The sequence below is a fragment of the Strix aluco genome, chromosome 6 (assembly GCF_031877795.1).
Source record: "Strix aluco isolate bStrAlu1 chromosome 6, bStrAlu1.hap1, whole genome shotgun sequence".
Classification (NCBI taxonomy): Eukaryota; Metazoa; Chordata; class Aves; order Strigiformes; family Strigidae; genus Strix; species Strix aluco.
In genome coordinates this window covers 11190445-11206067 of record NC_133936.1, presented here as the reverse complement: position 1 = coordinate 11206067, position 15623 = coordinate 11190445, and the positions used below count along the sequence as shown (strand labels likewise).

Below are 15623 nucleotides of genomic sequence, written 5' to 3'. Positions count from 1 at the left end.
AGCATGCTCACAGTGCATCAGCTTCCAGCAAACAAGAGCAGAAGTGGAAGCATTTGCCAGTATGAGCTACATTCTGCTACAGGTTGGCAGAATTCTCCAAGCTTCACAAAACACAGCTGTGAAGAAAGAGATGGCTATGGAATTTAGGGCTAGCAAAGAACTAAAACCATCTCTTATGCTGAACATCGACTCTTACCCCTCTTTTGCAAGGTGAATGTAATTAACACAATCTCAAATAACTAACATAGGATACAAGAGGAGGTAAAAAACCCCAAATGCTTTTATTACTTACCCAGAAGAACAAGAATAAACAACCTTTTTTCTTACAAGAACAGGGAACAAACCCATTTTTATCCTAACACATTTTAAAGGGTGAACAAGTATCTCTAAAAGTATTTCCCATTAAAGGTATCACAGAATCATCTAGGTCGGAAAGGACCTTGAAGATCATCTAGTCCAACCGTTGTAGCAAAGGGGAAAGTTAAAATTTTTGAAAGCACATGAGGTAAAGTTATCTCCATCTCCTACTGGTGGCATAAGAATATACAAATTAGACACTACACACAACAAAGCCTGTGTAACTTAGTACAGAACTATGTATTTACTGATATGTAATGATAGGTTTCATCCCTACGAATTTCTGTAAAACAGTTGCTTATCTGAAGACCGTTTGAAGTCCTCACCTGTTCAGATGCTAACCAGTGCAGCGGGAATTAAAATGCCTTGTTCCCATATAAGTTTGGGACTTCATTCTCATATGCTCTATGCTGGAATAGTTCCATGTCCCATTTTAAAAGCAAAGTCTCCCACTCCATCATCAGCAGCTCCAACAGACTACACTAGGCAGACCAAACCAGGTAAAAGCCTACTAGAGATGGTCACAGCTGTGGGTTCTGTAATAAAACTTTTGCTGATGATCACTAAGTCTTCTTGTTTGAACACCTTGTGCGATTTAAGCCAGTCTATACAGGATTCACCCTTCACTGTAGCCTCAGTACGTGGCAACACCTGTAGTCGTTATTCACAGCAGCACACTATCAACGGCATCAACTCCGCTGTCTGCGGAACCTTTTCTTTCACGGGGAAGGTTTTATGTTCAGCTGCCGAGTATTTGCCTTCTGTTCAGCAGCCTAACATTATTGTTGGGGAATAACATCAACAAGCAGCGTTTTAAGAAAGATGATTTGGCAATTGTTGACCAAGTCTCTGAAAGCCCCAAGCAACAAATATAAAGCAGCTTATTCTTAGCAGACAGAGCATTAGACCCAACCTCTTCATGACAATCTTGGTGGTGCTCCTGCTTCTGTGGGTTGCCGCTCATCTACACGAGAAAGAAGGCAAAGCAGTATCTGACAGGACCCGGCTGGTTTGGACACGGGTCCGCGTTTCGCGAAACACAGATTACTGAGCCCCCTCTAGTGGCACCAGGACTGGAGAGGCTGGCTTGAGCCTTACTAGGAAGGGTTTGACAGCCGCCACACAGCAATTAAGGGATGGGCTCAGAATAATCTCTAAAGGATGACCATCACAACAGCTAAAGTACCAAATGCACTTTAATGAGTTCCAGGTTTTGTTCCCAGAAGGAATTTATAACGTGTCAGTACATTAGGCAGGTACACAACTCCCCCGAACTACAGGCATGAGAAGAACCGACTGTAATATACTAGGTATTTAAAATTATTATCAGAAACCAGTTTTCCACAGTATTAGAAATAAGGCATGTTTCAGGTGTGCAAGTGGCTGCTATGTCCAGTCCTCAGATGCCGTATTTGCCCTTTAGTTCTTCCACTTTTGCTACATAAGCTTTCATTGCATCTTCTTTGGACATTCCTGAAGGACAGAACACAGGAAGCAGTCAGATAGCTTTTACAGATTAAGATACCTTTCACATTTAAGTCACAATTCCTTGCTATATATACACCCAGCAAAGCCTCTGTAACTTAGCACAGAACTACGTATTTACCTAGACAGATATGTAATGATAGATTTCATCCCTATGTACTTCTGTAAATCAAGCAGCATGCTACCAGAGAGCAAAGACAACAAGGTCATTTGGCTGTGAATCTAGTATTAAATGTGTTCAGCAGTCATGAGAAAACAGTGTTCTGAAGCAAAGTTGTATTTGTATAGACAGCAACTAAACAGTGCATTAGTTCTATCAACACCATTCAAAATTATTACAGGAAAGCTATTCAATCAACTTAAGACTGCATTTAGATGTAGTGCCAGCTCCTTAAAACACCAGAAAAATCCCATTTTCATAGATTAGACCACTTGCTTGGCTCCTCATTTACAGCAGAGAGCCCAGTTGCATCTTCCAGTTAGGGAAGCTTACACAACAACCGGAGGGAGAGCTCAGTCTCCCAGGTACTATGCTGGGACTTGGAAAACAGATGTAGGCTTCTGCTGCTGCTACAGCTCTCCTTCGTGTAACACCCTGGGTCAGCTGGGCATTTTGCACCTTAATTCCCTTTCACACAGGCTACATTTTTCAAAATTCCACCTTGCAGAGGTAATCAAAAGGTAAGAGTTTATTATCACAGCATTCTGAATTTCTAGAATTCTTATAAGGCAACACTATTTTTATTTCTTGCTGAACTACATATGCTTTTCTGACTAGTTTGCCTGTGGTTTTATTTATTCATTTTCATTTTTTAAGCAGACACTTACCTTTCAATGCATTCCAGGCATCCCACTTTGCTTTACCTTTGAAGTCCAGCATACCAGGGCGGTCTGAGAGAGACAGGATAAGCAGCAGATTTAGTTTGTGTGGTCTGGGTGTAGGCAATACCTACTCCTTTCCTGAAGGCCATTCAGTTCTTAACTACAGTAAAATACATTGGTTCACCTTCGCAGCTATTACTTACTAACCTGTGGTCAGGAGATCACCTCAAGGGAGCATGTTAGAACGCTACTGGTGGCAACAGAGATATTCTCTGTCAAGTTCCCTTAAGACAGCAGCTTTTGAGCAGAAGAGCACCAAATAGTGTGATTTGGTTTTATTGTACTTTCTGAAGGGACTGCTGTTGCATGACAGCTATCCCACTAAAGAACATCAGCTCTGAAGTAAAGCAGAAGTGCCCTAAGGTCCACTACATGCAGAGACATGAAAACAAAAGCTAGTAGCATACATCTTAGAACTCATCATCGTCAAGTTAATGGGATGTTTCTAACATAAAGCTCTTAATTTGTTCTGTCATCTAGGGGTATAAGCTCTGAATTCTAACTGACTGTATTGCAGGTTACACTGTGTTCAAACAGAGAAGAAATGAATGAGATATGGATGCGTATATAGTCATGCTTCACATAAAGTCCCCTCTGTGTTTTTACTTCTTCTCTGTCTCCTTAAAGACAATCTTCAGGATTAACAAATGGAACTGGACACTGGCCACAAAAATACCCTCGCGCTGCTCACGTGGCAACGTGACCTGCAGAGCTAGTTGGCAGCTCCACTTCTCTCCAACAAAAACCCTACTAGCTTACTCTTACACAGATTGCTTTTCTAGCCAACTCATGTTACCTACTGTTTCACAAGAATGCAGTGACTGACAGAAACGTTGGTATATTAACAGCTCTAGAGCACCATTATGCCTTGACAAACATTAATAATGCTAAGATCCAGCCACACCAAAAGGATCATTATCTTAAAGCCAAAGTCAGTTTTGTTCTCTCTCCATGCTGCCCATCTTGGGAAAAAGAGACTGCAAGCGCCCATACTTACCATTTCCTGTACAATTCACTGCCAGCTTTTAATTCAATCAACACCCAATAAACTTCACCAACAACTGGGTCAGGAGGCCAGCGCTTGAAACAAATGACCTTTTTCCTTTCTAATTCTAGTTACTCAAGTGTTACATAAGGTCAATAGAGGCGGGTTTCATTCTAAATGCTATTCCTAAACTGAGCTGCCAGTTACAGAAGCATAGCAAAAAAAGCAGCCAGAGAAAATCTGCATAGCACACCTGCAGAAATATTTCTGCTACAGTCCTTCCAAGACGTGATATTTAATTGCAGCTACTATAAAAGTTTTCTCCTAATCTTCTGTTTTAGCCTTCCAGTATCATTTTTACCAGCCAATCCATTTTAAACAAACTGCCTCCCCCCAAGTACTGCAATTGCACAGTTGTACAGCTTGCTTTGCTGTTTAAGCCTGTTTAACCGAGAAGTGTTTGTATTAAAGCAGCATCCCTTGACCTAGGCAGCTACTTACTGATAGAGGTCTCCAAAAATCCCAAACCCAATATTTGCACAAAGCTATCACAAAGGATTCTCAGGCCATTGCTACACAATTTAGATGGCTGCAGCTGGGTTAATCAGAAAAACACAAGTTGCACAAACCCTTATCAGTTCAGCTCATGCCTCCCTGCGTATAAATCCATGCCAAGTCGGTACTGAGTCATTTTTGCTAAACTGCGGGATTGCACGAAGCGAGGCACGCAATAGGGGAGAGGTTTTGCTTCCCCAAGTGCCTCCAGCTCGGCCTCAGGCCACAACCGCATCGCCCCCGCCCGCCGCCGGCCCCGGCACAGAGGCGCAGGGCCCCAGAGGGGCGCGGGGCGGCGCTGCCCAGCAGCCACCACCTCCCTGCCCAGCGCGGGGACCGAGGCTACCTACCCGTGTTCACGTCGCCCACCGTGGCCTGTTTGTAGTGGCTGTAGACGTCCAGCATCTCCTGGTCCGTGGGCTGGGACTTGAGCTGCTTCACCTCCTCGGCGGCCTTCTGGAACTCGGCCTAGAGGGGAGGGGGGAAGGCCCCGGGGGGGGATGGGGGTGAGCACCCGCAGGCTGCCACCGCCAAACAAGGACAGAGGGAGGTACCCACCGCCACCCTCCGGTTCCCCACATGCCCCCCAGCACGGCCCGTACCTCAGACATGGCGACGAGCCCGGCGCGCTCCCAACCCCCTGGCGTCTGCCGTGCCGCCCCGGCCGCTCGCCCGCTTCACCCGTCGCCAGAGCGCCTGCTGGCCAATCCCAGCCCCACGGGCAACACGGCGCCAATCGGCGCCTGCCGAGGGCGGGGAGAAGCCAGGCAAAGAACCAATGCGGAGGCGGCGCGGGATGGGCGGGCCTCGGAGGGGCCGTGACGCTCGCTAGCATGAGGGATGAGACCAACGGGAGGGCTTAGGGGGCGGGGCCTCCTGCAGCCCCGCCCAGCCCCGCGGCGGCTCGGAGGCGAGGGGAGGGGCGGGGACAGGGCGCATCGCAGCCAATCCCTCGGTGCGGTGGGTGGCACCGAGAGCACGTGATTGGTGGGACTGTGTGAGGCGGGGCGAGGAGCGAGACCCGGAAGTGTCGGCGGGGAGTCGGTCGTAAGGCTGAGGGCCGTTAACGGGCCCTTCCGGGCGGGGCGGGGAGGGGTGCGAGGGCTGAGGAGAGCACACTCGGTCTGGAGCAGGTGTGCTGGGGTGGGCGGCGCTCCGCCACCCGTCCTGGCGCTGCTGCCGGCGGGCAGGAGCTGGGCCGGCCCGGGAGAGGTTCCTCCTCATAAGAGGAATTGACCATCAGCGTCTCTGACCCGGGAGGCGGCCCGAGGAGGGTCTGCCATTGTTCCTGAGGAGACACTGGGTAGTATCTGGTCGCAGCCCCAGATGGGATCAGGCTGTACAGTAAATGTGAAAATCGGCAATTTCTGATTGTGCTCCCAAATCTGTGTTCCTACAATGTTCTTCCATGCTGCTCAGGAGAAAGTGAATTGAGTGCTGTCCCCTTTTCCTTACTCTGTCCTGTGGCCTCCAGATCTTAAGCCCATGTGAAATAGCATCAAGAAAATACCCATCTTTGCTGTTTAATATAAATATAGTTATTTTCAGGTGTAAAGCATGCTTTTCTTGATTGGCATCTTTTAATTGCATATTGTAACTTACTTACAATGAAAATGGAATTAGAGCTCTGGGAATTATGAACCAAGGGGATTTCCAAGTTGCCTCGTGATGTGGAAGGTCTGCATCCCCATTCTGCAGAAAGTATTTGAATAAAATACTGCTGGTTTACTTTGCTAGGATACAGCTAGGACAAACACAGCCAAGACTGGGAGTTACCTGGATACCTGCATGATGGTGGGGTCCTTAAATAATCTCCTGACACAACAAAAAAGGAGAAAAAAAATAGACAAAACATAAAGGGATGAAGAGGTAAGAGATTCCTTTGCAGGCCTGGAAGTGGTGACTGAAATGGCTGTGAAGGGATAGGAGACACAGAGGTCGTGCTGTGCCCCTGGCTGATGTTGCAGCACTTAGACTGCAGTGTTTGCTCATTGCTGCAGCAGCCATGGCAGTTTAGCGTGTGACCAGAAAGTGAGGCTGTTGAGGAACATCCAGCACAAAAAATAGAGAAGGTTGCAGAGATAGGAAATAGCTTGTTTTCCTGTGGAGAGAAAGAAGCCAGTGCAACAATGCATGGACTTGTCAGAAGAGGGGCTCAGGTTGATAAGGCAATTCCATTGTAGGTTCTGCTCTCTGTTAAGGTAGTATAAGCCCTGTAGAGCCATTCTAGAGACCTGCTATTATAAATTATATTAACCAGCTCAATTATGTAGTAGTATACTAGGAAATTTATTTGCATGTGTATGCGGGGGAGGTATTTCCACTTTGTGTTGGGAGGTGAAAATGAGCACTGTGTAACAGCTTAGGCATTTCTCGGGGTATTATGCTCTCTACAACATAAGTATATTAAAAAGATTTTGGTTTTGTTCATTTTAGTACATTCTTTCAGAGCACAAGGTTACTCACACAGGAGGTAAAGTCTTCAGTTACTTAAAACCAAAATGACATACTTGCATTTATCCACAACATTTTTGTGTGTTTAGTATGGAGTCTGGTGCAGTCGTACACAGCACAGGTACAAATACTGGACTGTTTGGTGTGCAGTATCAATAATATCCTAGGTAACCCTGTTTGTTTTGAGATTGTGTTACTGCTTGTGTAGAAATACTAAAAGTGAAGTCCCGAGAGGCATAATGCTATTGAATTTCTTGCCATGTTTTAATCTTTGAATGAGGTCCACCTGCACCTTGTTTTCTAGCTGTGCTTGTACACAGAGGAAAGGCAGTAATTCCTTATTTAATGTTCTCCAGGTTATTCAGAATTAATTTTCATGTCACCAGAAAGCTCAACCATCACAGTTCGTCTTGTTCGCTCTTTTGAACACCGGAATTTCCGACCTGTGGTGTATCATGGAGTTAACTTGGATCAGACAGTAAAGCAGTTCATTACTTTTGTGCGGAAGGGTAAGGGGCAGTTGCCTTATTCATTCGTTTCAGTCCCATGTGTTGCTGTCTCTGCACAAGAAAGTGGAGGGGAGCAAATGAATGGGAATTCTGCGGCTTTGGTAGAGATGCCAGGTTTGTGTTTACATCCCCTGTGTGCTCTCCTCCCTTGGATGAGAGGTCTGGAGTTAATAAGAGCTTCATGGTTGGTGTGCTATGCCTAAATTTGGATAGACTGCTCCCCCTCCCAAATCCCCATGTTTAGTCAAATAGAGCCAGGGGCATTGCTGCATTTGGCTCAGTGCCTCAGGCTCCTTCAGTGGTGCTGTCAGGCAGCTATTCATAAATTAACAGGAGTAAATTAATAGAATTTAGAGAGCCTTTGATCCTTAGGAACTACACCAATATGTGGAATGTGGGAATGCAAGTCTGTTTGCTATTTGTGAGAAGAGAGGATCTTGAAAAATTGTTTTTGACATTGTGCATGTTTGCTTCTGAGTTTCTGTCTCCCATCTTGAGCTTTGTGGTGCAAATTTACTCATCTATGGGCTTTATGTTTTAGAAGCCTGGTTGAAAGTGACAGTGTATCTAACAGATAATTAATGTAGGCCAGGCCATGCAGGGACTCAGGGTGTTACCCTAATCTTGCAGGTGTATTGCTACACACCTAAATGGAGACATTCAAAGGGTGCAGAATAACATCATCTGATTTTTTTTGCATGAAGTCAGTTCAAACAAGTCTCAAACTGTTAAGCTGATAATGTTTGAGCAACTCCTAGGACACTGCCCTGGGCCTCACGGCTGTATTGTGTTTCCAGCAACTTTCATGCTTTTAGAAAACTACAAACACTTTCAGAACATACAGAATCTAACTATAGAATCATAACTATAGAATCTGAGCCAAAGGTTGTGTTTTAGTATTTTATGCTCAAATAAGTCTCTTGTGTTGTGGATTTATTTTGATGTAAAGGATGTCCAGGATGCATACATTGCACAATAATAGAAAATGAAATAGTGGAGATAAAAAAGGACAACTCTGTTTTCACTTGGTGCTTTTATTTTAATAGATGTGTCTTCAAGAACAGGACTTCCTCCTCCTTTTAAAAATTTTAAGTATGGTAGGTGTTGTTTTTTTCTTGTTTTAATTCCTGTAAAATGCTGATGTAATATTTTATATTGGTTTTTAGACAGTTTAAAAGATAACTGCTGTAGAATGCTCATGCTGGTGGCAGTGCCTGCCTACATTTGCAACTCTAGCCAGCTCTGGTAGCTGGGGTTATGCCACTGGGATCATATCTACAGAACTTGACTATTATTTTGAAGTTCTGTATTAATCTTTGAATTAGGCTGCATGTTATACATTATTTGCTGATTGGTACCAATGCTTTTTGGTATTAACTTTTTATTACTTTTATAAGTGCCTTTTAACTGTTTTTACTCTATTGAGAAGCTTGTGATCTCAAATGCTTTGAAATTGTAGTTCTCCGTGCTTATGTGTTTCAGTATCTATTTACTAACTGTAAAGTCGGAAAGGATGATGAAGTGGGAGCTGAAGGCAGTAAATAGAAAATGCTTAAGACTTCTATACTTAAATAATTTACATGATATAAGAGAAGCAGGGGAACTTTGCTCAAACTAGATATGAAAGCTCTTAAATACAAGCTGACAATGAAATAGCCTGGTGTGAAATTTAGGCTGACTTTATCCTCCAATGTAAATATATGTGTTTATTTCTTTTTTGTGAAGATTGTCACGAACATGTGCAATTCATCTGTTTGGGACAGAATATACTTTCAAAATGACTAAATTACTTCCTTTCTTGGAATTTGTTAACTCTGATGTCAGTAACGTATCTTCTCCTAAACCTGGCAATTCTGAAAGTTCCCTTGGAGTTTTGCTGCAAGTGATCCTTTGTCTCCCATGTTCTTGGAGTTGACAAACTCCTTCATCTACGGTGATTCAAAGAGTTGAATGAGGAACCTATTTCATACATGTAAATGGTAATAGACTCCATTTGCCTATTTAAAAAAAAAAGACCAAGCATTTAATTCTGTGTTCTTGCTGATGGTGAAACAGATAGTGCAAAATGAAAGCAAAAAAAGCATTAGGGATGAAGATTTATGATATGTCAATGGCAAGGACTTGAATATTACTATTATTTTTTGTATATGACTTAAGGTCTTAAAATCTAGGTACCTAAGTTTGGATTTGGAGGTGCCCTTCCTCCCTCTAATATCTCTGGCTTTGGCTAGATGAGGGGGCCCTATCTAGAACTGCTGCTATCAGTGTATTCCTGGTGTTGCCTATCCCTGCTGCTAGTTCTTTCATCACTTTAGAGCATCAGTTTATTTTTTTCCCAAGGCGTATGTTGTGACTGAGCACCTGACTGTGCTGTGTAGGACTGAGCGTAATGTGGGTGAAAACCACTGCAGAACTTTAAAACCTGTTACACCAGTTAGTGGGGGCCTACTTTTAGTGGGATGGTGCTAGCTGCGTGGAAATTTTCACACAGAAAAATCAAAGCCAAGTTCCTCACCTTCCCCTCAGGCTATCCAGGTTCATGCTTTTGGCATCTCTTGTGTGCTCTACTGTCTTTCCTGTATTTTGGTGATGAAAGGGCAGTGTGACTTCTGCATGAATAGTACTAGTAAGAGTCAGATTTCTCCTTCTGCTTTGATTGGCACTGCCATAAATCTCAGTTGGCCCTGGCTATTTCTCACCTTGCCTGTTTCAGCTTCCTTCTTTCCAGAATTCAACACCACTTTGTTCTCTCAACATCATATATAATGACATCATGTTTTTCTTCTCGGCTTGGTGCTCCAACTCACATCTCAAAGCTTATGACTTTCATTTTTTCCTCATTTCTTTGTACACATTGTTCTTGTCCATGGTCTAGAACTCTTCTTAGTCAATCTTCTCCCTACCCTGTCATTGCCATCTTTTCACTGATAATGACAGCCTGGGTGCCAACTTGTCTCATAAGCTGTTTCTCCATTTATTTTTTTTCTCCATGAATGGAGCAATATGGTAGATCCTTCACAAAATCAAACTTGGAAAGTGATTTCTTATCTATTGTCATGGAAGATCTATTACCTGAAAAGGAGAGATAAAAATTTGGGAATATGATTCAGTGTGACTAAAGGGGGATGAAATAGCAAAGGCTATTGAGAGGACATAAGGCTTTAGCTAGGATGAGAAGAGACTGCAGTTTCATCCCTGTATCAGAGTTAGAGAAGCCATTTAATAGCTCAGATGAAGACACAGTAAACTGCTGGATGCCAGTGGTGGAGTTGTGAACAAGTAAAATTGAGATAATAGTTCAGAGAATGACTGGGCAAAGACTGGAGAAAAGGGAATATGATGAAGTAGATGGAGAAGCTTAAAGCTAACAGGCAGAGGCTGGATTGTATTTGCTGCAGTAGAAAGGTTTCATGATTGCAGTATATTTTTGCTGTGATTGCCTGGTCTTTTTGCAGTGCTTCTATGCAAGATGGATCCTGGCAATTGCAATTTAATATATATGTCTTGCTTCTAATACTGCAATTATTACAGCATGCTATGGCTGCCTTCTCAGTGACCTCTGTGGTGGGAATACAGAGTAGTTTTTACCTTATGTAATGTTTTAAATAAAATGTTCAAAATGGACCAGAGTGGTAGGGAAGCAAACTTCTGAATGGGAATGTGACCTCTGTTATTCTGAACATCTGAATACTTGCTCTTGGCAGCTTGAAAGTTGTTTTAGCCTGTATTTAAGTCTCTTGCATCCTTCTCTTACCAGACTATTTCAACACGTAGTGTTCAGCTAATGCACAAAACCAAACTAGAACAGAAAACTAGAACAGGCAAGCAGAACTGGTTTTTGCTTCTTTGCTGGGAAGGGATTGATGTGTTACTGAATTTGTTCAAACACAGAGGCTTTGGAGTTTGATTTTTTTTTTTTTTTTTTTTTTTTAAACACTGCATGGGCATCTTCTGACCTCCATTCCCTCTGGATCTTTGCACTCATCTGGTTGCTTTAGTGATCACATTATTTTCCCCTGTTTTTCCCTTCTGTTAACAAAGCCCTACCCACATTGCCAGAGGAAAGCATTTTTTTTTTTTTTTTTTTGTATAGCATCATTTCTTAAAGTGCTACACTACACAAACATATCAGAGGTAAATGTTATTGAAGAGGGTATAGCATTAAAAAGAGCAGAGTCTGTACATGTTCATGGAAGATGGACTTGCTTAACAAAATTTCTACTGCGGGTGCTTTCTTCATGAGAAGGAAAATTTCAAGGAATTATCTGAAGTGGTCAGGTTACTGTGTCTTAATCACTTGCTGCCTATCAATTTAACGTAGTAGTTGACAGTGCATAAATGCTGTTTGGCCTGCCCCAATTGCATGTGTAAAGCCTGGTAGGTTAAAACACTCTAAGTGGCATTTAAATTGATGTGTTTTCACTGGCAATTAGGACAGTCATTAGTTAGTTACTGTAATTCAGCCAGCAGACAGAAGCCCAATAGGATGTGGTACCTTAATGTTGGATTGACTGGTTTAAGACTCTGACTGCAGGATGTTTTCTCCTCTTCTAGGCTGAATACACAAAATTGTTAATAATAAAAGATTTTGAACCTTACCCCTTTGTCTCACTCCCCAAGTAAAACTTGCAGTGTTACTTGATTATTCAGCCTTATTTTAGGAAAACATTGTGTTTTCTTTCAGATACAATGAAGATTATTCACCAAGCACACAAATCTAAGGTATGATTATTAGCTATATTCTTCCCCTTTACATGCTTTAATGCAGGCAGGGCTTTGCACTGTCAAGCAAGACTGGGGCAGAGACGGTAAATTCTTATCTTTGTATTCTGGTTCTCTGATTTGTAGACTGGTGAACTTGTAGTGAGTTTGGAAGATGATGACAAACTGATTTTGAAAGAAGACAGTACGCTGAAAGCAGCTGGAGTAGGTAGGAGCACATTTGTTTGACTGAAGGTGCTGTTCATTGTGGTTGTCATTAAACTGGTAACTGGCTGATTATGTTTGGATAGGCTGCTGAAAAGTAAATGCTATTCCTGATGCTCTTTACACGACTTGGTAATTATTCAGGGAAGAAGGGGGGATAATGTACATTCAAATCATTGGACTGAGGGCAGCAGGTATCTGCACTCCAAATGTTCAGAATGCAAATTGTGATTTTTAGAGGGTATGCTTATAATTCTGCTGAGAGTAATTTTAAATGATTGACAGATAGGTTATTAGTACCGTGTCTGCTTAGTCTTATCAGTAACATTTAAACTGATGTTTTGGTTAGCAATGTAAGTAGTGGAACCAGCATGGAATAATGAAATAAGATTAGATTTGTTTAATGTGCAGCATACAGTGCCTGATAGCCAGATTTCTTAGGAAAGCTCAAGCAGTATCATTTAGAGAATGTGCTGAACATAGCAAAGAGTTGAAACTTGACCTGATTTCTCACATTTTGACAAGGGACTACATATAGGCCATGTCTTTTGGTAATGTAAAGAAATGTCTGTCATGATAAAATTGATGGTCTCTGGATGTCCTTTGGGCTTCTCATAAATGTGGCTGAATGACTTTGTGGCAGCAGGGTACTTAAGGGATGTAGTCGCGTTCCACCTTGATATGGACATTTGCTCATTTGAATCTGATTTGCCTAGCTGGAATGCATAACTGCTTGCCTCTAAGTGCAGGGGTTTCACGGAGAGAGCTCCTGCCTGTTCCTGATGCCCTCTGATTGCTCCCCAGCTAGTGAATGAGATTTCTTTTTCATAGGTTTCTCGGCTCTTTTGTTTCCTGCCATTTAATTTCTGGTTTTAAGTGACTTGGGATGTCTCTTTAATGTTTTTCTCTGGGGTGCACGGCAACTGGCCTCAGTACACCTTTCCTAAAGGTCCTTGGGTGTTCCTGTAATATGAATGATTGATATTCTCTGGCTGTTTGTACTAAACCAGGTCATTTTTTTAAAAAAAAGGTTCCTCAGAAAGGAGTATTATTGGCACTCAAGTGTTATAGATTTGTAATTTAGTTAGCAGAGGATTCATTTAAGCACGATTTTTATCTACCTAAGGCATAAGAGGCAATGCAGTTCAGGAGAGGGACTGATGACAGTGCCAAATGTTGAATTAGAAATGACATTGTCCAGAGCTGTCTTCTTTCAAAAACGTATTGATAAATATTTGTATATATTACCCACCTTTGAAACTAGGTTTGTAGCTACAGTGGTGAAATAGTTGGATGCGATCTCCAAATAGGTGTCAAAACATCAGAGTAAATGTTATAGTGAAAGGAAATTGGAACAGACCAGCCCGTTCTGTATCTCTGTACAAAGAGAGGGGTTGCTTATTCAGGGCAGAAAACAATTTAAGGCTGCTTTTTATTTTTTTCAAAACAACTAAGAGCAGTTAGTCATTAGTATGTAGTGTGTGATAGAAAAGAAAAACTCTGCTTTGTAAAATGCAGTGTGTCATTATGCCCTTTTGAATTTTGATATGTTCCAACGCATGTTGATATGAAAATCAGCTAAGTAAGGAGTGGGGTCTTTGTAGTAAAATCTTGAAGAGTTTACTTTTCTTCTTCAAGAAGTGGAAAAGAGTAAACCAAGGAAGTGAAGTATGATGGTATGCCACTAGTCCTCATTTTGTACAGTTTCATTTAAATCAGTAAGAAGATTTGAGATCTCCTATTGACATATTACATTTTCTCAATATCTAGTCTGGATAAGACTCACTAGAATAAACCAGAGAATTGCCGTTAGAAAATCTGGGAAATTCGGAGACGCTCAGAACATTTATTCTAAGCTGCAGTTGATTGCCCTTGGCACTTTACAGGGTTGGGCTAGAGAGTTATAAATTATGAGGACATTAGATAAGTATCCTCGGGAAAGCCTCTGTGGTAGTGATTATTATTACAGTTATTATCTAGTCAGCAAAGTTAATGCTTTCTTTTTTTTTTTTTTTAAAGAAAGGTGTATGTTAATAAAGTGTTCAGTATTCATTGCAAAAAGTCTTGTGTGTTTTCTAGTTGAGATTCTAAAACCCCTTCTGCTCTTTTTTTTTTCTTTTTTACAAGACAGGCAGACTTCATTAACTTCAGGTTTAATTTAAAAAATGAATGTGGAACTTATTGGCTCAGCACCTTAAAGAATTCCATGTTTAATAATTGTGAAGGCTTTCCATCAGATTTGTCTCTGTTCTGAATTAGTAATGTTGCTGACTTATTGTTTTAGAAGAGGAAGTCCTTGACCTACTGGGTTGAAAGAATTGTGACTGCTCTGAACCTTTGTGGGTCCTTTAGCTCTGCCATATCCCCTGTGAATAATTAGAGGTATTTGAAGGTATTGCTGGAGAAGCCAATTTGTGTCTTTCACTTTGCATATTGTTGAAGTCTCATGAATTAATCATCAGCAGGGCAAAAAAATTAACTTCTTCAGACACATATTTTGATGGGTCATGAGGGAGAATGTAAAGTGATCTGTAAAATATTCTACTAATCCTCTAAGTATTAAATTATTATACCTATAGGCTAATTTAATGGAAAAAATAGTTTCTTTTTCCCTTTCCTAACAGAAAAATGCACAAAAAAAGAGAAAATCAAGCTTCATTATTTGTCTAGCATTTGAAGGTGTTAGAAATGCAGTCACTTAATTTGATGAATGCTTATACAAACAATTCTGAAGGCTGCATTAAACAAATCTTGAGGGGTCTTCTGTACATATTTACTTCTATATATTCAGGTTCTTAGGTGTTTTTTTTTTTTTTAACAAGGTTAAACGACATCTTTAAAACTGGAATCTTTCTTGCAAAAATATGGGGGATGGGGAGGTGAAGTGTGTGGTGATTTATAATTGTCTTTGACCAAAAAGTTGCCAGTTGTCTTCTAAGATTCTAAATATCTCACTGTTGGGTGGTTCATTTACTGATGTGCTAAATATTTAATTTTTTTATTCGTTCTAGCAAACGAGACGGAATTAGCATTCTTCTGTGAGGAAGATTACAGAAACTACAAAGCTAATCCTGTTTCAGCCTGGTGAAGATCCCGAGAGATTGTTTTGTTTTCCCATACCTGTTGTAAATTTTCCTTATTCTGCTTAATGAGATTTTTCTTAAAGATCAATAAATCCTAGAGGATTGCTTTGCAAACAGTGCAATTCCCTTCCTATAGAAATTAATTTCTGTCAATATGCTAAGACTGAGGGAGGAAAAACTGGGGGACGCAAGTGACTTTTTTTCTTTCTTGCATTTCTTTTTCCTTTGCTTGCCTCTTATGATGCAGACAGTGCAATCTCTGACCTGTGACACATGTTCTTGATGTGATCCTACAGCAGACATTACCTACATATGGAGATTACAATGCACAGTAAGATCCCATCACAGTACTAACTTCTAATGAAAACGGAGACGTTTTATGACCAA

The 15623-nt window shown here is 41.5% G+C and overlaps 2 protein-coding genes across 4 annotated transcripts; one reads left to right on the top strand and one right to left on the bottom strand.

Moving 5' to 3' along the window:
• Positions 1-1535: 1535 nt before the first annotated feature.
• On the bottom strand, positions 1536-4995 carry DBI (diazepam binding inhibitor, acyl-CoA binding protein). Its single transcript, XM_074828644.1, has 4 exons — positions 4867-4995; positions 4615-4732; positions 2671-2733; positions 1536-1830 (listed from the first exon to the last, which is right to left on the bottom strand). Exons 1-4 carry the CDS (start codon positions 4873-4875, stop codon positions 1757-1759), a joined length of 264 nt encoding a protein of 87 aa, XP_074684745.1. The 5' UTR covers positions 4876-4995; the 3' UTR covers positions 1536-1756.
• A 257-nt stretch (positions 4996-5252) lies between these two features.
• C6H2orf76 (chromosome 6 C2orf76 homolog) lies at positions 5253-15350 on the top strand. Of its 3 annotated transcripts, none has more exons than XR_012623754.1 (7): positions 5253-5311; positions 7075-7227; positions 8274-8324; positions 11912-11949; positions 12076-12157; positions 14438-14535; positions 15165-15350. XR_012623754.1 is itself a non-coding variant. In XM_074828641.1 (6 exons), the coding sequence occupies exons 2-6, from the start codon at positions 7095-7097 to the stop codon at positions 15239-15241; spliced, it is 381 nt and encodes a 126-aa protein (XP_074684742.1). In that variant the 5' UTR covers positions 5253-5311; positions 7075-7094; the 3' UTR covers positions 15242-15350. The 3 variants fall into 3 exon arrangements, 1 of the variants encoding a protein (XP_074684742.1); XR_012623753.1 differs by having other exon boundaries at positions 14438-14545; XM_074828641.1 differs by lacking the exon at positions 14438-14535.
• The last annotated feature ends 273 nt before the right edge of the window (positions 15351-15623 follow it).